Source organism: Rhinoderma darwinii, chromosome 1 (genome assembly GCF_050947455.1).
Source record: "Rhinoderma darwinii isolate aRhiDar2 chromosome 1, aRhiDar2.hap1, whole genome shotgun sequence".
Lineage (NCBI taxonomy): Eukaryota > Metazoa > Chordata > Amphibia > Anura > Rhinodermatidae > Rhinoderma > Rhinoderma darwinii.
In genome coordinates, this window is record NC_134687.1 from 513,112,520 (window position 1) to 513,135,677 (window position 23,158).

The following is a 23,158-nucleotide window of genomic DNA, read 5'->3' on the forward strand; positions in this document are numbered from 1 at the left end:
TCTCCAAAACTGGCGTACCTTCGGACAATCCCACCATATATGTAATGGGTATCCCACATTTTCACAGTGTTTAAAACAGGAAGATGAGGAGGTAGGGAACATCTTGGCCAATCTAGAGGGAACCAGATACCATTGTAATAAGACTTTGTAATTAGCTTCGACCAGCGAAAAACATTCATGGAAATTTTTGAAGTACGCTCAGCCATAACTTGCCATTCCCTAACGGAAAAGGATAGACATATATGATAGTTTGTCCGACGGGGATACCAGGTACAAGTAAATACTAGATAGTAGATGACGACCACCAGAATTAGTCAGACACAAGTTTTCAAATTCAGAATTGCTTTTAAGGTCCGACAAAGATTTAAATGAAGACATAATATGGTATATCTGATAAAAGTGGAAAATCTCAGAGTCCGGAATGTGATGTATAGATTGGTAAAAATGACAAGGTTGTATGCCTAATCTATTACAGAAGTGTCCAATACAGTAGAGATCCTTGTCCAAACACCATTTGAACGCTGGAGGTGCCAATGAAGAAGAGAGGAAAGGGCATAGAACAGGCAGTCTTTGACTGGGTTTTAGCCACATCAACAGGTCGACCAGAATGTCAGGAGTACCTGCCTGCTCAATGGGTTTCCAGCGTGATTGGTTGCGGACTCTATGGAGTGTAACTAGTAATAGTACTAATAATATTTGGTGAGATTTGGAAAACCCAATCCCCCAGCTACTTTAGGGTGTTGGGACCAATTGTGACAAAAGTGGGCCTCCTTCCTTTTCTTTCTGCAGACGAAAAAAACTGATGACATGTGGGAGTAAAAAACTAACATACGCATACGGACCTATACATGGATGAGAAAACTTTAGTTTTTGCAGACGAAACACGATAGATTTTAAAAACGTCCATGTGAATACTTTTTGTAGCAGGATTTTCCTATTTTAATCAGTGACACTGGACACCGAGTTATATGCAATTCTAAGTATTAAGCACCATGTACAGTGGCACACAGAGCCTCATATTTATCTGTACTGCGGAGCAACAGGGCCCCCATATGCTGTCATACAATGCTCTGTCAGGTGCTGCATCTACATAGCTATTCTCACCTAGAATCAATACTTCTAAAAGAGAATACCTCCACATATATAAAGCATGCGATGAATCTTTTTTTTGTTTGACTTGTACGAAATCTGAAAAAAAGAAACTTTTACGGTATGGCCTCAGGCACTTCTATGGGCAGTCAAGTAGCCAATACTGGCAATATAATCAGTAGCTGGTAAGCACTGCCCATAGTTATGACGTACCACTATTATTATCAGATATGTTTGTATGTATATACTCATTTATTGTTAGAATCACTGCAGAAATCAATACAGAAAGAGATTGACTATTTCTGACACAGACTTTATTCTATTTCCATGGAAATATACCCAGTAGGGGATAATGCAGAGAAGTCGGGTTCTCTGTGCAGAATATACATGCAGTACCACTCATTGATATATCTAGAACACATACAAAAGGGCTCAAACACTTATCAGTGCTCATTATTCCAAACCCATCTTTTCTTTATAAACCTTAAAGAGGCTCTGTCACCACATTAGAAGTGCCCTATCTCCTACATAAGGAGATGGGCGCTATAATGCAGGTGACAGCAGTGCTTTTTATTTTTTAAAAAGATCTATTTTTACCACTTTATTAGCGATTTTAGATTTATGCTAATGAGTGGGCGTGTTTTTACTTTAGACCAAGTGGGCGTTGTACAGAGGAGTGTATGACGCTGACCAATCAGCGTCATGCACTCCTCTCCATTCATTTACTCAGCGCATAGGGATCCTGCTAGATCCTTATGTGCTGTCTTATACTCACACATTAACAATACTGAAGTGTTTAGACAGTGAATACACATTCCACGGGATGTCTATTCACAATCTCTGCATTTTATATGGGCATAAGTTGATTCACTCTCCACTGTACGTACGATGGTCACATTGTGCAGCTTCTGCGCTGCAGAGATCATGCTCAAGTTTTCATATTTCCTGTGCCTCTCAAGTCCAATAAATATCAAAATGGACTTTTCTATTTAGAACAAAGATGTAAAGAGATAGTTGTGATAGGTTTCGGAATGGAAGAAATGCAAAAATATAAATTCAAGTGTATGGGTAAGTTCACACACATAATTTCGTTGTGGAAAAACCGCAGCATAATACAGTAGCAGCAAAGTGGATGAGATTTGAACAAATGTCATCCACATGCTGCGTCAATGCTGAGCAAAAGAAAAGTTTACAAATTTACCTGCGTTTTTTTTAATCCACAGTGTGTCAATTGTATTTGCGTAATTGCTACTTATTTGTTGCGGGTTTTCACCATTGAATTCAATGGGAGGTAAAATCTGCAACAAATAGCAGAAAACATGAAAAAAAATGAAATCTTATACTTACCCAGAATTCCGTGTTTCTTCGTCCAGGCCAGCCTCCTGGGATGACGTTTCATTCCATGTGACCGCTGCAGCCAATCATAGGCTGCAGTGGTCACATGGGCTGAAACGTCATCCCAGAATGCCGGCCTGCAGGATGTCAGAGGCACACGTCGCCATGGCTACGTACGGATCATCCATTTTTTTTCTACAAGAAGTTTTCTGCAGCGGACAATCCGTCTGAAAAACGGAACCACAATTTGGTGCGGTTTTTCAGCTGAAATTCCCTGCGGTGCCCAGGGCGGATATGATATTTGCATTTACGCAGCGTATCCGCCCTGTGTGAACATAGCCTATAAGTATTCAATATGTAAAATTAAGAGCACAACATTTGCTAACCATTCATGTGCAAACCTGGTCATTGAACTAACTAGCATGGCTGATAAATACGTAGCTGTGCGCTTGGAAAGGATTAACGCCAATATCAGTGTGTGTTTCATGTGCACTTAAATTATTATTCGGAAGTAAAAAAAATAAAACATCAAAAGGGGGAAAAGTAGCTGGAGTGGCTTAAGCATTGTGACGGAAAAAAAAGAGAACGGTTTATGCAAAACATCAGCTGGAAAAAGCAGAACGAAATACACGGCTTCTAAAATAAATCCTGTTCCGAAGGAAATTGGAATTGTAAATTTTTTAGGTGAAAATCCATTGTGTGAGGAAGAAAAAAAATAAATGTGGAAATCAGCTAGTGCAATCTCAATGCCATAAGCAGAAAAAAAATGTTAAGAGATACATGATTAGCTAGAATGCCAGAGAAATGGAAATGCCCGCTTCCCTGCAAATACATTGTAGACACGCATGTGAAAGCCTACATATCAGCCGCCATAGCCCATCAAACTTCCGCCTAGCAGTTCAGTAGATAATAGTGGCATTAGAGTGGCTGCTGGATTTCATGGCAAAGTAATGAAACTGGTTCTTCCTATTTTATTTGTCTGTCCATTAACAGCATTAGCAGATAGTCTTTTGTACCAGTCAGGCTTGTAAAATATTAACCATGTTACAATCCTAGACAAGAAGCAATTATTTACCACAGCAGCGCTGAAACAGGATAAATACAATAAAAAGAACATGGATTATCAAAATAAATTACGTCAGTTTGGACTAAATACATTTCACCAAGGAGATAGACCATGCAGTTGGGGCTTGTATGAGATGGTCTTTGCAGTCCTTCTGTAAGGAACTGTAATCCCTACATAAGGACCGCTAGGAAGAGGTTCAGTATATATCGGGGCAGATTTATTATTGCCTTTGCACCTCGGTTCTGGCGTTTAGTGCGCTTATTTTCTTGGCGCATATATTGTTGCCCACATTTATTAATGTGTGTGCCAGAAAGAACCTTGATTTGCGACATGCTCTCGCCACTGGAAACCACCTCTATATTACATACACCCCAATAATTGCCCTCTAGCGTTCCCAATGCGTTTCATCAGGGGACTCGCAGGGTTCAATCTAAAGTTGTGGTTCAGTGAAACTAGTTCGACATGGAGGAAATAAATAATGGCCCCAAATACAAAACACTAAGGGTATGTTCACACGTCTTAACAAATTACGTCCGAAATTACGGAGCTGTTTTCAGGCAAAAACAGCTCCTGCATTTCAGACGTTTTTGCAAGTACTCGCATTTTTCGCGGCATCCGTTACGGACGTAATTGGAGCTGTTTTTCAATGGAGTCAATGAAAAACGGCTCCAAAAAATGTGACATGCACTTCTTTGACGCAGGCGTCTTTTTACGAGCCGCCTTTTGACAGCGACGCGTAAAATTACACCTCGACTGAACAGAACATCGTGAAACCCATTGCAAGCAATGGGCAGATGTTTGCAGGCGTAATGGAGCCGTCTTTTCTGGCTTAAAACGCCCGAATTACGTCTGAAAATAGGCCGTGTGAACATACCATAAAAGGCACTACACTGCCCAACACTTAGCAAGTATTCTCTCTCTGCGCCAAATAACAGCGGTCAGCCGCCAAACTAATGCGCCATCCACACAGGATCCAACATTGACTAATCGCCTGAGGAAGGTCATGGTATTGACCGAAACTTCGCACTGTCATTGGCTATAAATATAATAAATTATTTATCTGCAAAAGAATTTCCACTTTGGTGTGCATAGTGCTTTTTCTTCAGGACCTAAAACCAGCTCTACCAATGCCACTACAGTCCCACTTGTAGTATTTGTATAGTGAGCATAGACATGAAGTGATTCTTTGAACTTTGTAACGGAAATTTGTCCATGGTTAATTTGTCCCAACTGGGTTACTGAACCTTAATACTACTTGTCTCTTGGAATAAAACAATGCGAGGAAGAATGGTCTTTGCAAGAGGAAATTTCCCAGGTCACAGTTACCTTAATAGTTTCTAACGGCATCGGCTGACCAGAGGACAGGCAACCAGTACAGCAGGATCATAGACAGATAACAAGGATCATGGCAAGAAGCGCTTGTTCAAGGTTAACGCTGGCCAAGACAGGCATAGTTTGTTCAGAGACGAGTAAAAAGCAGTCAGATCAAGGCAGACAAAAATCAGTAACAAACTTCGGAAAGAGGTCAGGTTGATAACAGCAATAAAAAGGTCAGGACAGCAAGCATTCGCAAAAGAATCAAAATAAACTGTGAAAAACCACACAATTAGCTACATCAATACACAGATTCTGCTTTAACAATTGTGTTGACAGAAAAAAAACAACTTTTTTTTGTTTTTGTTTAAATAGTACTCTTCTGACATGTCATTGAGACTGACAAGAAGATAGAATAAGTGGAGGCCTGTGAGTTGGACCCATGCCAGCTCCAGCCACAACTGAGTTTAAGGAGGCTCTGTCACCAGATTTTCAAACCCCTATCTCCTATTGCAGCAGATCGGCGCTGCAATGTAGATAACAGTAACGTTTTTGTTTTTTTTCAAAAACGAGCATTTTTGGCCAAGTTATGACCATTTTTATATTTATGCAAATGAGCCTTTCTTATGTACAACTGGGCGTGTTTAAAGTTATGTCCAACTGGGCGTGTATTGTGTGTGTACATCTGGGCGTTTTTACTTGTTTTACTAGCTGGGCGTTGTGAATGGAAGTGTATGATGCTGACGAATCAGCATCATCCACTTCTCTTAGTTACCACCCAGCTTCTGGCATTGTACAGACACACAGCGTGTCCTCGCGAGATCACGCTGTGACGTCACTCACTTCCTCCCACAGGAACTTAATCGCGTCGGATGAGCGAGGACACGCTGTGTGCCTGTGAACTGCCAGAAGCTGGGTGGTAACGAAGAGAAGTGGATGATGCTGATTCGTCAGTATCATACACTTCTATTCACAACGCCCAGCTAGTAAAACAAGTAAAAACGCCCAGATGTAACGAACACAATACACGCCCAGTTGGACATAAGAAAGGCTCATTTGCATAAATATAAAAATGGTCATAACTTGGCCAAAAATGCTCGTTTTAAAAAAAAAACAAAACACGTTACTGTTATCTACATTGCAGCGCCGATCTGCTGCAATAGGAGATAGGGGTTTGAAAATCTGGTGACAGAGCCTCTTTAAATGGGTTTTCCGGTTTTTAAAAATGATGTCCAAGTGGTTTAACTGTAGTAAGATTAGTCACATAGTAATGTACTGTCTGTAGCTGAAATGTCTCTGTAGGTCATTCTCGCTTGCAGTCTCATGATCATGCTACTAGTGTTAGGGTATGTGCACACACACTAATTACGTCCGTAATTGACGGACGTATTTCGGCCGCAAGTACCGGACCGAACTCAGTGCAGGGAGCCGGGCTCCTAGCATCATAGTTATGTACGATGCTAGGAGTCCCTGCCTCTCTGCAGGACAACTGTCCCGTACTGTAATCATGTTTTCAGTACGGGACAGTAGTTCCATGGAGAGGCAGGGACTCCTAGCATCGTGCATAACTATGATGCTAGGAGCCCGGCTCCCTGCACTGTGTTCGGTCCGGTACTTGCGGCCGAAATACGTCCGTCAATTACGGACGTAATTAGTGTGTGTGCACATACCCTTATTGTAAAGGATCTGCCAGGCACAGCTTCGGGGTTAACTCCCAGAACTAATCAGTCAGCACCTGAGAATACATCCCTGAGACTGACTCCTGCTTCCACCATTCAGGCTGGCAGGCTCAGGAGTGGGAGAGCCTATCGTAACCTGGCCAGACTCAGCTAGCTCCCGCCCTCGGTCTATTTAAGCCTGCCCTTCCTGTCCCTCGGTGCTTGTGATTCTTTCCTTGTGGTTTCCTGGCCCAGCTACAGCTCCTGCTATTTTTGATCCTGCTCCATACAGACCCTGGCTTACCGACTACTCTTCTGCTTTTCGTTTTGTACCTCGCACACTCCTGGCTTGACTCGGCTCGTTCACCACTCTGGTTGCTCACGGTGTTGCCGTGGGCAACTGCCCCTTTTCCTTGCTTGTGTTCCTTTGTATGTTTGTCGTGTTTGTCGTACACTTACTGAGCGCAGGGACCGCCGCCCAGTTGTACCCAGTCGCCTAGGGCGGGTCGTTGCAAGTAGGCAGGGACAGAGTGGCGGGTAGATTAGGGCTCACTTGTCCGTCTCCCTACCCCCTGCCATTACAGTTATTTTCTGCTTGCGTGATGTAATGTACACTGAATATGTGGTTATCTGCCCTCTCTCTCCCCGTGGTCCAAACGTCACACATCTCATGCCTATTATGTCCACTGCTCCATTGTAGTCGTCCCCCCAGAAAGGGTGTGTCTCAAATGCTGGGCAGCAGATCATGCAGAGTCTAGCAGCAGAACAGCAGAGCTGTGTTTCAGTAGCAGAAAGTGAGTAAATACAGCACTACCTTATACCTTCTTCGGGTATGTTCACACGCTTAACAAAAAACGTCTGAAAATACGGAGCTGTTTTGAGAGAAAACAGCCTCTGATTTTCAGGCGTTTTTGGAGCTGAAAATGAAGCTTCTTTTAATTTGGAGATTCCTTTGAGGCGTTTTTTAAGGTGTTTTTCATAGTGTTCAATGGAAAATCAGCTCCAAAAAACGCCTCAAGAAGTGACATGCTACTTCTTTTTACAGAGCGTCTTTTTACACTCCGTTTTTTAAAACAGCGGCGTAAAAAGACGCCCCGTTTGAACTAAATGCTGTTTTTCCCATTGATTTCAATGGGCAGATGTTTGTAGGCGTTCAGCTCCCGTTTTTCAGGTGTTTTTAGAGGCGTAAACGCCCCGAAATACGCCTGAAAACACTCCGTGTGAACATACCTTTATAGAGGGGCATGCAGGCAGCTGTAATTATAGGAAATGTCTGAGGCCCCATGCACACGACCATAAAATTGTCCGTAATTACAGGCCCATTAGTTTCTATGGCCGACAGACACCTTCCCGTATATTTATGTCCGTAGAAACTTCCTTAAAAAAAATAGGACGTCCTATCTTTTTATTTTACCGACCATGCTCCCATACTTTATAATGGGAGCACGGCGCGTAAATACGGACAGCTGTCCGCAGTCGTAATTATGGGCACGGTCATGTGCATGGAGCCTGATGAGGAGAGGCATGATGTGGACTGTAGTCCTTTACATGGTAATCCCACGCACAGAAAGCCCTGGCCGCATCAAAACAAATGCTGTAAAGAGCAGAGTAAGGGCAGATACAGACGGACGTTGCGTTTTTGCGCGCGCAAACAATGCTGCGTTTTGCGCGCGCAAAAACCATTTGACAGCTGCGTGTGTCATCCGTGTCTGATGCGCGGCTGCGTGATTTTCGCGCAGCCGCCATCATAGAGATGAGGCTAGTCGACGGCCGTCACTGTCCAAGGTGCTGAAAGAGCTAACTCTTTCAGCACCCTCGACAGTGAATGCCGAACACATCCTATCGAAAAACCTGTTGAAAAAAACGAAAAGTTCGTACTTACTGAGAACTTCCCGGCCGTTGCCTTGGTGACGCGTCCTTGGTGACGCGCCTCTCGACATCGGGCCCCACCTCCCTGGATGACGCGCCAGTCCATGTGACCGCTGCAGCCTGTGCTTGGCCTGTGATTGGCTGGAGCTGTCACTTGGACTGAATTGTCATCCCGGGAGGTCAGACTGGAGGAAGAAGCCGGGAGTTAGCGGTAAGTCAGAACTTCGTTTTTTTTTCTACAGGTTCATGTATATTGGGATCGGAAGTCACTGTCCATGGTGCTGAAACAGTTTAACTCTTTCAGCACCATGGACAGTGACTATCTCCTGACGTCGCGTACCGATAATTTTTTTGCCGAGTTCGGCCGAACCCGGTGAAGTTCGGTTCGCTTGTCCGGCTTCGCTCATCGCAAAGACACTCCGTTTGGATGGTCGGAAACAGAAAAGCACGTGGTGCTTTTCTGTTTACATTCATCCTTTTGACAGCTGGTGCGCTGTTTCAGTCGGTTCGCACGGAAGTGCTTCCGTGCAACCTGCGTGGTTTTCACGCACCCATTGACTTCAATGGGTGCGTGATGCGCGAAATACGCAGAGTTATTGAACCTGTTGTGCTTTTTGCACAGCAGACAAACGCTGCGCAAAAAGCACGGACTGTCTGTACTGCCCCATAGACTTGTATTGGTCCATGCGTGCCGCGTGAAAACCACGCGGCCCGCACGGACCGAATACACGCTCGTGTGAATCCCCCCTAAGACCGTGAAAAGGAAAAACAATTCATTCTGAGCTACGGCGGCATCACCTGGTGAACATTCAGGAACATTTTTGTACTTTTATTTGTTAGCCTGAAAAACCCCTTTAATCATTGAGCCCTGGTCATTGAGAAAATTCTGCAGGCCCCTTATTTCCAATAATAAGCTGGGGCTCCCACTAGTGCCATCTTCTTTTTTTTATACCACTGGATGCTTTTTGGGTATAACTTTGGGAACAATGCCAGACTTCTCCAGGTTTTTGTCATTACACCACCAGCAAACAGTAAATGTGTTGTGGCAATATATCAGGATGTCATCGGATAGTAAATGACTAGAACATGCTGACTAGGTGCTAAACCTAAATATATTAGAGTCGGAGAAGCCACATAAAGGCATTTTTGTAGTCTTTAAGACCCTGAGCTACTATTTTACTTTCTCCTCTAATCCATGTACTGGTTGTTTTTTTGTTTCTGTGATGAAATCCCTTTTAAATGTACACTCACTTGTTAGCAACCTAAAGAAACCGTTCCAGACAGCAATGCTTCACACCGTAAACCTTGTCAGAATAATAGAACTCACTGTATCGGTGCATGAATAACTCCCAGGAGAGACATTTACTCAGCCTATTACTGAATGATGACATTTAGCCTCCAATACTCACTTTGTACTTTGTTCTCAAAAGACGCAATAATTAACTGCTCTGATATCGTCCAATTTCCTCCCTCCTCCGAGAAAACGCAATAAAATCTCACAACAGCAAACAGCCCTGTATATTTATAGCTGCGGAAAGCATACTTTATTAGTAGTTTTGTCAAGAAAAGTTACCATGCACAATATATAACGTCAGTAGAACAAGAGATAGCACAAACACAAGCATTGTAATATTGTACAGGGGCAGAGATAAAAGGGCTGATTCCATATGGGAAATATCAACCAAAGAATAATGCCCATACATAAACCAAGATAACTAATCACTACTTGTAATGAAGGCTTCTTTTTAATATTAAAATCAGGAAATATAGACTGGAAAAACCATGAACAGGCATGATCTGGATTTATTCATGGATTCTGCCGGATGTGGGATTACAACTATAACTTTTGTTCGGCCATATGTTTGTAACTCTACATAAATCTACACAAATACTTTAAGCCATAGTCGTTATTTTGACATCTTACAGTTGAAAAACGTTCATTTTAATGAAAACTTTGTTGTTGAAGTAGCTCAGCTGGTTTGTGTGTGTGTATATTGTATTCTCCATATAATCACAATTCTGGAGCAACTAATCTTCAAACTTTCAGTTTTGCCATTTGTTTGTTATTCCTCCCAGAAATGTATGAATAAATTGACAACTGGGTGTTACCATTTCCCTTATCAAACGTGCAAGTCCCAACTAAGTTTCAGACTGTGTAGGGTCAATTTATTCATAAATATGCATGAGGAATAACAGAGGAACGGTACAACACAGAGTTCTAAAGAAAAGATGCTTCAGATTTGTGATTTTATGGGGAATACAAGTATTTACTATAAGGCTGGGTTCACACAAGCATGTTACGTCCGTAATGGACGGAACGAATTTCGGCCGCAAGTCCCGGACCGAACACACTGCAGGGAGACGTGCTCCTAGCATCATAGTTATGTACGATGCTAGGAGTCCCAGCCTCGCTGCCAGACAACTGTCCCATACTGTAATCATGTTTTCAGTACGGGACAGTAGTTCCATGGAGAGGCAGGGACTCCTAGCATCGTACATAACTATGATGCTAGGAGCCCGGCTCCCTGCAGTGTGTTCGCTCCGGGACTTGTGGCTGAAATACGTTCCGTCCATTACGGACGTAACATGCTCGTGTGAACCCAGCCTAAGGGTATGTTCACACGCTTAGCAAAAAACTTCTGAAAATACGGATCCGTTTTTGGAGCGCTTTTCTCTATTGAGTCAATGAAAAACGGCACAAAAAACGGCTCAAGAAGTGACATGCACTTCTTTATCGCGGGCGCTTTTTAAAAACGGCCACGTAAAAAAACGCCCCGTTGGAACAGAACACAGTTTTTCTTATTGAAATCAATAGGCAGATGTTTGGAGGCGTTCTGCTTCTGATTCTTTGGCTGTTTGGAGGCCGTTTATGGCCCGAAAAACGGCCAAAAATAAGCCGTGTGAACATACCCTAAGGGCAGATTCAGACGAACGTTGCGTTTTTGCGCACGCAAACAACGCTGCGTTTTGCGCGCGCAAAAACCATTTGACAGCTGCGTTTGTCATCCGTGTATGATGCGCGGCTGCGTGATTTTCACGCAGCCGCCATCATAGAGATGAGGCTAGTCGACGCCCGTCACTGTCCAAGGTGCTGAAAGAGCTAACTGATCGGCAGTAACTCTTTCAGCACCCTCGACAGTGAATGCCGAACACAACATCGAGAAACCTGTTAAAAAAAAAGAAAAAGTTCGTACTTACCGAGAACTTCCCTCCCGGCCGTTGCCTTGGTGACGCGCCTCTCTTGACATCGGGCCCCACGTCCCTGGATGACGCGGCAGTCCATGTGACCGCTGCAGCCTGTGCTTGGCCTGTGATTGGCTGGAGCTGTCACTTGGACTGAATTGTCATCCCGGGAGGTCAGACTGGAGGAAGAAGCCGGGAGTTATCGGTAAGTCAGAACTTCGTTTTTTTTTTACAGGTTCATGTTTATTGGGATCGGTAGTCACTGTCCATGGTGCTGAAACAGTTTAACTCTTTCAGCACCCTGGACAGTGACTATCTCCTGACGTCGCGTACCGGAATTTTTTTTGCCGGGTTCGGACAAAACCAGTTCGGCCGAACCCGGTGAAGTTCGGTTCGATTGTCCAGGTTCGCTCATCTCAAAGACACTCCATTTGGATGTTTGGAAACAGAAAAGCACGTGGTGCTTTTCTGTTTACATTCATCCTTTTGACAGCTGGTGCGCTGTTTCAGTCGGTTCGCACGGAAGTGCTTCCGTTCGACCTGCGTGGTTTTCACGCACCCATTGACTTCAATGGGTGCGTGATGCGCGAAATACGCGGAGATATTGAACCTGTCTCGTTTTGTACGCAGCGAACAAACGCTGCGCACAAATCACGCACTGTTTGAACTGCCCCATTGACTTCTATAGGGCTGTGCGTGCCGCGCGAAAAATACGCGGCCTGCAAGCACGAAAATCACGCTCGTGTGAATCCCCCCTAAAGCACATGTCAGGAGAGGTCCTTTTTATGCAACTTTCTAATAAACGTTGTGATTTAATTCCTTTCCATCTTCAAGATCTTCGCTTGCTATCAATGAATGGCCCAACTAATAGTTTACATTCAAAGGCTGAAACCAGTTCCTGACATAGCTTATCGGCTTGTTACAATGTAGCAGTTGGGAAGCTAAACACAGGAACAGAAAAAAGCGTTCTCCTGTCACCGCCTTTTTGTATCCGGTTAAAAAGGTGTTTTTTTTCTTTTGTAAAACTTACATTTAAAAACAGGATACAATAGGACACAAAAATGATGCAAGTTGTTTTTTTTTTTCTGTTCTCTTGAAGAACAGGATCCTCTCCTCGTACACTGATGGCATATCCCATTTAAATCAATGAAAAAAATCAATTTTAAAGGGCATTTACAACTCACACATTTATAGCATATTCCGATATGCTATAAATGTGTAATAGATGCAGGACCCACCTTTGTCTCCTGCTCTAGCGGCCAAAGGCCACCACATTCATGCAGAAAATAGAGAGGAGTCACTGCTTTTTCCATTTAGCTCTGTGGGAGTAACAGAAGCAGCCAAACAAGCAAGCTCGACTCTTTCCGTACGTCCCATGGAACTGAAAAAAAGAGAATTGTGCACATGGATAGCTAACTCTCCATTAATTCTCCACCTGGATGTGGTAGCGAGATGGATACAGGACGGATTACAGGTGTGGAACCCGCACCTAGCACACATTTATGGTATATCCTATAGAAATGACCTAAATGTGTCAGCTGAGAATTCCCCTTTAAGAACTCAGTAGAATGTAGTAGGAATGATTTGCACGTGTAACCTAGTATATCTATTGTCTATTTTAGGACCATTCATTATTTTTGAAATTTTCCCATTATCCCATGATTCCTAGATGACAAACATTCGTTATTCTCACTGTGCATTCTGAAGGTATCTTGTTACTCTTCTTTCCTATTACAAGATCAATTTCTATGTCCTGCTGACTACACGCAATGCAATAAAAATCAATCGTTATACAATAAGTGTGATGTCCTTCTAATTTGATAGCAAGTTAAAATATTGAGCAAATACATTTTCAAAGTCTGGGTCCTATTTTGCGGAAAAAATATTTTTTTCTATCACAGATGTGAATTGGGAAAATTACCCAAATGAATTGGACTCCAGATTACAATTACCTTATAATTTTTCATGTGTCAGGAAAGAAGAATTGAAGACGTTTCCGTTAGAATGATGGTTCAGTGGAAATATTTCTCATTAATAGACCATGTACCTACTGATCATGTCTCTGAAGTTCTGACGTACAAAACCGTGATGTCATCATAATTCATGTTGGTTATGAATAATTATGTCACGAAGGTCCAACATGAAATCAATGTGGAAAGTCAGTCTAAACTCATCTAAATAAAAGATTAGCATACAAACAATATGTACATAAAATATAGAAAGTGAATGGGGATATGGAGGAGCTTAAAAGGACACATGAATGTTATTTGTATAATAAGAAGTTCTACAATCTTTCATTATGCTCTTTGTGTGAATCCCTTGTGGTTCACAAGATCTCTGCTAGTTGTCAATAGGTACATTCAATGTTTACTTCAAGTAAAAAAAAATATCTGTCCTGAGCATGCGATGATCACACAGGTGCCATATTCATTACAGTTGGCAGAGCTGCGTCTTGTGATGAGCCGAGTACCTGTGTGTCCATCACACAACCAGGACAAACTTTTATCCCCTGGGAGTGTAGCAATATAAGTATTCTTTTCAATGACTGCAAGTAGCGATCTTGAAAACGGTGAGGAATGGATACAAAAAAGTGTATTAGTAAATTGTTTTAAACTTTTTATAAAAAATAAAATTTGCTGAAACTGGAGTACCGCTTTAAAATGTTACTCTTCCTCCTAATCCGACGCCCAACGAGTATCGTGCATGGGTTCTATTTTAATTAATAGGACCTGTGCACGATACTCAAGGGGGAATCCTACGGTTGCTTTGGCAACTGCATCCGCCCAGCGTGCAGTTACGGCTTTCAACACCCGATGTCAGATCAGGCGGCAGCATTCGGGCTTGCCCACATGTAACGGAATTGCGGAGTATTTTCCGTCCACAGTTCGGAATTGCGGGCGGAAAATATGCAGCGGAATACAGTAGCAGCCACGTCGGTGTGCATAAACATTTGTTATCCACACGCTGCGGAAAATTTTAGTCCAGAAATTCACCTGCGGTGTTTATTTTCCGTTCTGCAGCATGTCAATCTCCTGCTTGCGGAAAGTGGACCGATTTCCTGAGTTTTTCTTAGGAGATATCACCATCACACAGACTTGAAAAAAAAAAATAACGCAGCAAAATCCGCACCATTTTCTGCAGTAAAAAAAAAAAAGGCAGGAAAGGTGCGGTTTTTCTGCAGCGGATTGTCTGCTAGTTTAAACGGAAATTCTGCACAAATTTTCTGCTGAAATCCTGTTATATGTGGACAAGCCCTTACTCTGGAGGGACACTTTAAAATCTTTTACACATGAGTGTGTGGCGGATCTTCACCAGTGTGGCCCATATGACAAATAGGGTGCTAATCTTATCATATGGAGCCATTTATATAGTAGTATTTTATGCAGAATTCACAGATTGTATTATTTTTCCTTACACCGTAAGCATATGGACTGCAAGTTGCGAATATACGGTGCCCAATATGGTTTCATAATGACGTTAGTATTTAGCACAGTATTGCACACAGCCGTGCGCATTAGCAATAATGTTGATCTCCAAGATCCACCTTATTACGGCTCATTTTTTTCTTAGTAAACATTGAAACAGTTACCTAATAATAATCTTCCTATTGTTAATTATTTAATTCCTTGTAGTTTATGATCATTCTACTCTTAGAAATTATTCAGACGAACATAGAATACGTCCGTGTGACAGCCGTTAAAACAACAGCCGTCACACGGACGCATGTATTTCAATTGGGCCGTTCACACGGCCGTTGTTTCAACAGACCATGTGACGGGTCAGTTGAAAAATAGAACATGCCCTATTTTGTTCCGCTTTCACGGATCCCTCCATTGACTCAAGTCAATTTTTTTTTTACATTCCATTGCAAATATTTGGACTCCTAAACGGTTTGCTCTGGCATAAAAAACTGTAAAGAACCTCATACTTTACCCGAGCTTCCTGTTGGAAGGCCCCCGGCTGCCCAACTATTGTCAATGTAAACAATGTGTAGAGTTGGGGCCTCGCCCATAGGAAGCAAGATGGTGGCGGTCACATTATATACCTATTTAACAGCTTTTTCGGTTGTGTCCTCTTCTGCGCAAGCGTTGAACGCGTTCAGAGATGGGGACAGCCGAGAAAGAACCCAAATCAGTCAGCTCAGCGGGACTGACTGCTTCGGTGACAGAGACACGCAGGATCCATCTGTTATCAATCACATCTAAGTTTGAGCTTGAGCGCAAGATACAGCTTCTATGTATCCAGAATACATAGAAGCTGTATCTCAAAAAAAATGTTGTTTTTTTTTTTTGTTTTTTTTTTAATAAAAAAAATAAGTGTTCAAAGGTTTACATAGCTTTTAACTTTCCTCCGCATGAAACTTTCCATTATATATCAGATTTAGACTACTACTACGGAGACTTTTGCAGTTCTCTAAAGGCCTACCAGATATTGTTTGAAGAGGATTACTGGGACCACTGGGCCCTTACTACACCCCCCTCGTCCCCCCTGATCCAGGAGATGCCCCACTAAAACTGACCTGTCATTTGGGCCCGGTAATGTAACACTGGTCGCCATGTCGGATGGTAAGTTTAATTTAACAAGTGCACGTCTGTCTTACTTAATGACATGAAACAGTTTACACATTATATTCCTGCAAATGCGATACGTATTTAGAAACTCTGATGAGCCTTTTGCTTGGATAAAAGTTACACCCTTATCTTGCCAACAGCAACACCAGGAAGAAGGCTTAATGCCAACACTGCTTAAGAAAGACAAAACAAACCCATTATTTTTTCCACAACCGTTTCTTTCCCATAGCTGAGAAGCTAAAGTAAAGCACATTACTGAGGATATCACAGCCTTCCTGATTTCAATTGTGTTTATATAATTTGGAAAACTTCTATGTTACACTGAAAAAAACAAGAACTCAAAATAGCTGAAAGGAGGGGTTTAGCAAGATGTAGATTCTAACTTAATTTCCTACATATTATACATTGATAGGCCTATACCAGTTGGATATCAAGCCACAGCCTTATTACCCTTATGGCTCATGCACACGGCAGAGCCAAGTGCTCTAGCCTATGCACAGTCCCTAAAGGAAGTCTGTTTTATGAACCTGTAGGCACTTCGTGTACCTTCCTGAGACACCAATGCTACTAGAGGTAAATATCCCCACAATACAGCGCACATTGGAACATGCCACTATAAAGGGCCTCTGTACAATATCATATAATGGAAATATTTTCCCCTAGAAGCAAAGGTTGTACAGAGCAATAAAACATTTGTGTGTGTGAGTCATTTGAACCAGACTATCCCCAACCTATTAGCGAACTATGTTTCAATGGGCATATGACAGTGGGTGACTAAAACAGACCAAGAAAGCACAACTTAATACTAGTTGGTGTTTTAGATACGGAATCTCTGAGGCTATGGATGTTTTTGACACTGAAATTCTTTTTTACAAATTTTAGTATTGCACTAAATTCCAGGCTGCAGTCTCCATTCCTTCATTGATTGTCAGATCCCATGATATGTGTCACGATCTCGGGGTATGTGAACCCACTAGGCCGCTCCGCCGTAGCGGATTTGCAGCTGACCAAGTCCCAGTCTATACAAAGTTCAAGTAATCCCAGCGTAATGTAGGCGCAGCCGTAATGAAGGAAGCGCATGACTAGGTGTTTGGGAGTTTTAGGCTACTATGTTTTAGTCTATGTTATAGGGATTGGAGGGCTAAGGGAAAGGGGGCATGGGGCAAAATGTATCTATATGTGGTGGGTGGTAAAGTATATAAGTCCATGCGGGGAAGAGGCAGCCCTCTTTCCCGCTGGACAACAGGAGAAATATTTGTCCTGTCATTATATTTAAAAAAATATATATATATATAATAATATTTTACACTTACCTGATGGAGATGACGATGGCCAGGATCCGGGATGCAACGATGCAGCACGGCACAGGCTGGCTGGATTCGCTGTTTGCCGGGGCTCTTCCTCCGGTTCCAGCGGCTGGAGAGGAGAGCGAAGGACGCAGCAGTGGGCGTTCCAGGCCTCAGGAGAGGCCTTCATCTGCGGAAACACCTCGGTCTGTTCGGCGCCGAGGGAGCCCCTCCAGGGACCCTCCTCCTCCTGCTGGTCCGGAGCTGCATCCTGGTGACGGTCCGCGGAGGTCTGGGAGGAATCCCATCAGGCGGGCAAGACCGGAGGTGACAGGAGGGGGGGGCAGCTGCAGCCATCTTCCCCCCTCCTGTCTTCAACGACAAGAACGGAAGTGGAGGCGGGACCGGAAGTGCACGCTGGACCGGAAGTGCACGCTGGACCGGAAGTGACGGCTTTCTCCGGCGCCGATGTTCCCGGTGCCGGAAGTGCTCTTCAGAAGGACGTCCGGACATCAGGCCCGACCCGGAGGAAGAGGCGGGCGGCCTCCAGATGGGGAGCGAGATCGCCTCCTGCAGGAGCAGGGAGGCGTGCGGCAGCGGCGGCAGCGACAGGAAGCACCCGGGCAGCTTCGGGTAATGACGCCGGGCCCCATCCGGACGAAGGGGGGCAGCGGTCTGCTATACAGGCAGCGACAAGAAGATTTATTTTCGACAGCCCTGCAGAAGGACTGGATCGGCAGGGTTGTCGGTCTGAATATGCCGCGCCACCAGCGGGTGGCAGGACCGTGGACGGGCCGCGTTCCGCTGGGCCTAGAACTTCAGCGACCGAAAGTGCGTGGAGCTACGGGGAGCGTGGGGTGCAGGAGCACCACTCCCCAGGATCGTCAGGACCGAGGCCGGGCTCATCCGGAGTGGTGGACGCGTCCGCTGGGAGGTCACCTCAGGGACGGCCGGGTGAGTCTACCACGGATGTGGTGCCGGGGATGTGTGGGGGGGATGTTAACAATGTCTCAAATGCATTTGATGTTTAGAGGGATGCAGGAATATTTTATGAGAGTTTTGCCAGGTGTAGAGCAGTCGCCAGTGAGGGTATGGGGCGCTGCTAGTGAGGAGTCTGCTAGTGCGGCAGGGTGTGCGGTTGCTAGCGAGGCGATTTCTAGTGCAGCTGCAGCAGGGATTGCGGGTGTTAGTGAAGTGGTGCCGGTGGTGGGTGCCGTAGTGGCGGTGGAAAAAGCGGTTGATGCGGCGGCTGGTACAGCTAAGTAAGTGGTAGAGGATGTGCGGTTGGCTGATGCGGCTAAAGGCGAGGTTTATGTGTGCTTTGAGGGCCCGCTGGGGGCACATTTGAAAGTGGAGATTAGGGAAAATATCTGGAAAGATGAATATGTGGAGATTTTTTCTTTGCTGCCTTTAGAGAAGTTTAATTTGGACCGGTGGAAACCGGATGAAAGTAAGAAGGAGGAGCGGCGGCGGTATCGCTTGATTCCTCGGACTTTTGCGAATTGGCTGCAGGCCTTCGCTATTTTGGCTAGTGTGGTGGGAGAGAAGGCGCTGGAGAACTGTTCGGCGCTATTTTGTTATATGGATTCAGTAGGGGAGGCGTATCGCGTGTACGGTGGTAATGCATGGTTGCGGTATGACGAACAGTTTCGTCAGCGGAAGTCGGTGCGCCCGTCGTTGCGATGGGACCACAAAGATATCAGTTTGTGGATGCGTCTGATGTCTGCGCCGAAACAGTGGCAGCAGCCCTTTCGGGATGCGGCCGGCGGTCAGGGGTCAGCAGCGGGTCGGTCAGGATCCTCAGGAAAGGGGTGTTGCTGGCAGTATAATGAGGGGCATTGCAAGTTCGGCCCAGACTGTAGATATAAGCACGAGTGCTCCGGTTGCGGAGGCGCCCATGGTTTGTCCAGATGCTTCAAGAAGCATAAGGGCAGGCAGGGAGATGCTGAGCAGAAGAGGGGCGACGCCGGTGAGGGTGGAAAGGATGCTCCCGTTTTTAAGGGGCTATCCAAATAAGAAAGTGGCAGAGTTGTTGTTGTTAGGTTTTTCAGAAGGTTTTCGGGTTCCTTGTATGTCGGCTGGACGTGATGGGGTAGTCCGTAATTTGTCGTCTGCTTTGGCGCGGCCTGATCTGGTTACGGATAAGCTGTGGAAGGAGGTGGCTTTGGGCCGCATGGCGGGTCCGTTTTCCTTCCCGCCTGTTCAGAGTTTGCGGGCTTCCCCGTTGGGTTTGGTTCCAAAGAAGGAGGTGAATAAATTCCGCCTTATTCATCACTTGTCTTATCCGGAAGGCGAGTCGGTGAATGACGGCATTGATCCGGCTTTGTGTGCGGTCAGTTACACTTCCTTTGATGCGGCGGTTGTTTGGGTTCGCAAGTACGGGAAGGGCTCTCTGTTGGCGAAAACTGACATTGAGGCCGCTTTGCGTTTATTGCCGGTGCATCCGGATAGTTTTTGTTTGCTGGGATGTTATTGGCAGAAGGAATATTTCGTAGATTGTTGCCTCCCGATGGGCTGCTCCATTTCATGCGCTTATTTTGAGATGTTTAGCACGTTTTTGGAGTGGGTGGTCCGTCGGGAGGCGCAGGTGCAATCTGCCCTGCATTATCTGGATGATTTCCTGTTTATCGGGCCGCCGGGTACCTATGTGTGTGCAGGATTGCTACATACTATGGAGCGAGTGGCAAAGGACTTTGGGGTACCTCTGGTGCCTGAAAAAACTGAGGGACCCACGACGGTCATTACGTTTTTGGGAATCATGATTGATTCAGATAACATGGAGTGTCGCAGTGGTGTGCAGGAGTTTGGCCAGATGCTTGGCATGAATGTGGTTTTGTCCGTAATTTGGCTCTGCTGGAACTGTACCCGATTGTGGTGGCTGCGGAGTTGTGGGGGGATTGTCTGCTAGACCGGAGAGTGCGTTTCGTATGTGACAATCTGGGTGTGGTTCAGGCGGTTAATGCGCAGACAGCTAATTCTCCGCCAGTCGTGCGACTATTGCGGCATTTAGTTTTGAGAGGTTTGATGTTGAATGCGCATTTTGTGGCAGTGCATATTCCTGGGGTGCTGAATTCTGTGGCTGATTCCCTTTCTCGTCAACAGTGGGACAGGTTTCGACTGCTGGCGCCGGGGGCGGAGTCTCATGGCCTGCCTTGTCCAGAGCATCTGTGGAAGGTGGTGTGACAATGGCGATGTCGCTCGTGGAAAGGTCTGTTAGTGCGGTTACATGGCAGAGGTACAGTGCGGTATGGCAGGTATGGGAGGCTTTGTTGGAAAATGCGCAGGCAGGTATTGCAGATCGGCCGGCGTGTTTATTGTATTATATAGGAAATGCGTACAGTGAAGGGGCGTCTGCAGCAACGGTTGCTCGGAGTTTGTCGGCCTTGGCTTTTTGGTTTAAGAAAAAAGGTGAGGAGGACGTGACTAAGTCCATTCTGGTCAGGCAGGCAATGAAGGGTTTCAGGAGGGGTTCCGCAGTTAGGGACCACAGGAAGCCGGTGTCATTTGAGCTGTTGGTAGCGATTTGTGATTTGTTGAGGGATGTTTGTGTTTCGGCGTTTGAAGCGCGGCTATTTACACTGGCCTTTTCTTTGGCGTTCTTTGGGGCGTTCCGGATATCGGAGATGGTGTCGGCCAGTAAGAGTGTGGCAGGGGGTTTATTGTACGTGGATGTGGATGGCTCCTGCCTTTCTTGTTTGCTTCGTAGATCTAAGACAGATCAGGAGGGGAGAGGTTTTGTGGTGCGTTTGTATGAGTTACCAGGGTCGCGGGTGTGCCCGGTCCACTGTTTTCTGGAGTTTGTTGCAGTGAGGCCTGAGGGGCCGGAGTCCTTGTTGGTTCATGCAGACGGGCTGTCTTTGTCTAAATTCCAATTTTCACAGGTGTTCAAGAAATGTATCCTGTTGTCTGGCAGAGGTGGAGCAGGTTTTAGCTCTCACTCTTTTAGAATTGGCGCAGCTACGGAAGCAGCCAGGTGGGGTTTATCCCCGGCGATGGTTAAGAAGATCGGTAGGTGGGAGTCAGACCGATATAGGTTGTATGTGCGGCCTCACTTGCTTTGAGGCGGTGGTGATAAGTTGTGCTGGAGGTGGATATGGTTTTGTTACATTGCTGTTTTGTGTTGTTTTAGGTGCAGGTCCCTGCTTGATTTGGATTATTGGGCACTCCTCCTCGGGAGGTGTGCGTGCAGATGTTCGTCCGGCCGGACGGCAGTTGGGCCTGGATCACTCAGAGGTTCAGGTCAGATGGTTGGGTCTGCGGGGCATGCTGTGGTGTAGGTTGTTACCAGAGGTACATTTCTATGCAGGTTTGGACAGGGCGCCGGATATTTTGGTGGTGCACCTTGGTGGCAATGATTTGGGCATTCGGTCGTCCAGGGATATGGTGAGGGATGTTAAGATCGATCTGTTGCGGTTATGGTCGTCTTTTCCAGGAGTGGTGATCGTATGGTCGGATATTGTGGCTCGCAAGGTGTGGCGGCAGGCCCGTTCAGTCCATAGTCTGAATAAAGCACGAGCAAAGGTGAACAAGGTGGATGGCAGGTTTGTGGCGCGCAATGGCGGTGTTGTGGTGCGGCATAAGGAGTTGGAGGGCAGAGAGGTAGGTTTCCTCAGGGCGGATGGCGTTCATTTGAACGAGGTGCGTCTTGATATGTGGACCCTGGACATCAAGGAGGGCATGGAGAAAGCCCTGCAGTTGTGGAGGCACAATCATGTGTAAGGGGTCACACATGATTGTCGTGGCGGTAGGAGGAGGGGTCTTTGGAGGCACGTAATGGCAAGAAGGAGAAGCAACAATGGAGATTGTTGGAAGAGAACTCGGGGCGTTTAACCCTGGATAGTATTGGAGGGGCTGGGGAGTGGTTACCCAGCTGATATGGCATATATTCCTGTTGGGCAGGGTCCCCAGGAAGGGAGAGAGAGGTCTTGGACATGATTGGTGCCCTCGGGTCAGGTGCAGAACGGCTGTAGGGTAAGAAGTCCAGACCTAATAAGGAAACGATGGAGTTGTTATTTAATGATTGAAGTGCCTTCAAGGATCCTTTATCTGGAGAATGTGGGAAATAGAGCAGGATGTTATTATGGAGTTTATGATGTGTTTTATGGTTATGCTCTTTTATCACATAAAAAGGTGTGTGTTTAATAAATGGCTGCTGTGGCCTTTACACCAAAATTCATGTGTGGTCTCTTATTGTGGTTTGGGGTGTAAGGCCGTAGATCGCGAAAGTCATCAAACATACCTTAAGTCAAGCACAAGGGAACGGGAGAGTGCAGACAGAAGAAGATGCTTTGGCACAGATGGAACTTGATGTGGAAGGTAGCGCCAGACGTGGCACATGATTCCAGAAGTGGCAGATGACACCAGACGTGGTTTATAACAGCAGGAGTGGCAGACGACACAAAATTAGAAAAGGCTCAGCAACAAACACGACACAGGATACAGGTAGCAGGGCACGGGAACACTAGAAACAGGATACAACTAAGGGACCATATGCAATACGAACATGGGTAGACAACAACGCTCAGACAAGGAGTGGAAGGGCGGAGCCCTTTTTTATAGTCCAGGGTAATCTGGGGATAGGTTAGGGATGATTGGTGAGTGCGCGCTGGCCCTTTAAGAACGGGGATGAGCGTGCACACCCTAATGCTCAGTCTGGGACGGCCATGCAAGCTGGCGTCTTTAGGGAGGGAGACGCTGGCCCACGCTCACGGTCCTTAGTCTTCCATCCTATATTAGAGACACTACCGACCTCCTTTTAAAATTGGAAGGCATTACATTGGAGGCAAA

At 45.4% G+C, this 23,158-nt stretch overlaps 1 protein-coding gene across 3 annotated transcripts in view; it reads right to left on the reverse strand.

Moving 5' to 3' along the window:
- COMMD10 (COMM domain containing 10) overlaps positions 1 to 23,158 on the reverse strand; it is a 403,417-nt gene that overhangs the window by 97,798 nt on the left and 282,461 nt on the right. The window contains exon 6 of one of the 3 annotated variants that reach the window (XM_075836416.1): positions 9,781 to 9,859. The exons of the other annotated variants lie outside the window; for them this stretch is intronic. Coding sequence (XP_075692531.1) covers positions 9,854 to 9,859 — 6 coding nt within the window. The 3' untranslated portion in view covers positions 9,781 to 9,853. Of the gene's footprint in view, positions 1 to 9,780; positions 9,860 to 23,158 lie in introns of those variants that run through there. 3 annotated transcript variants of the gene reach the window in all.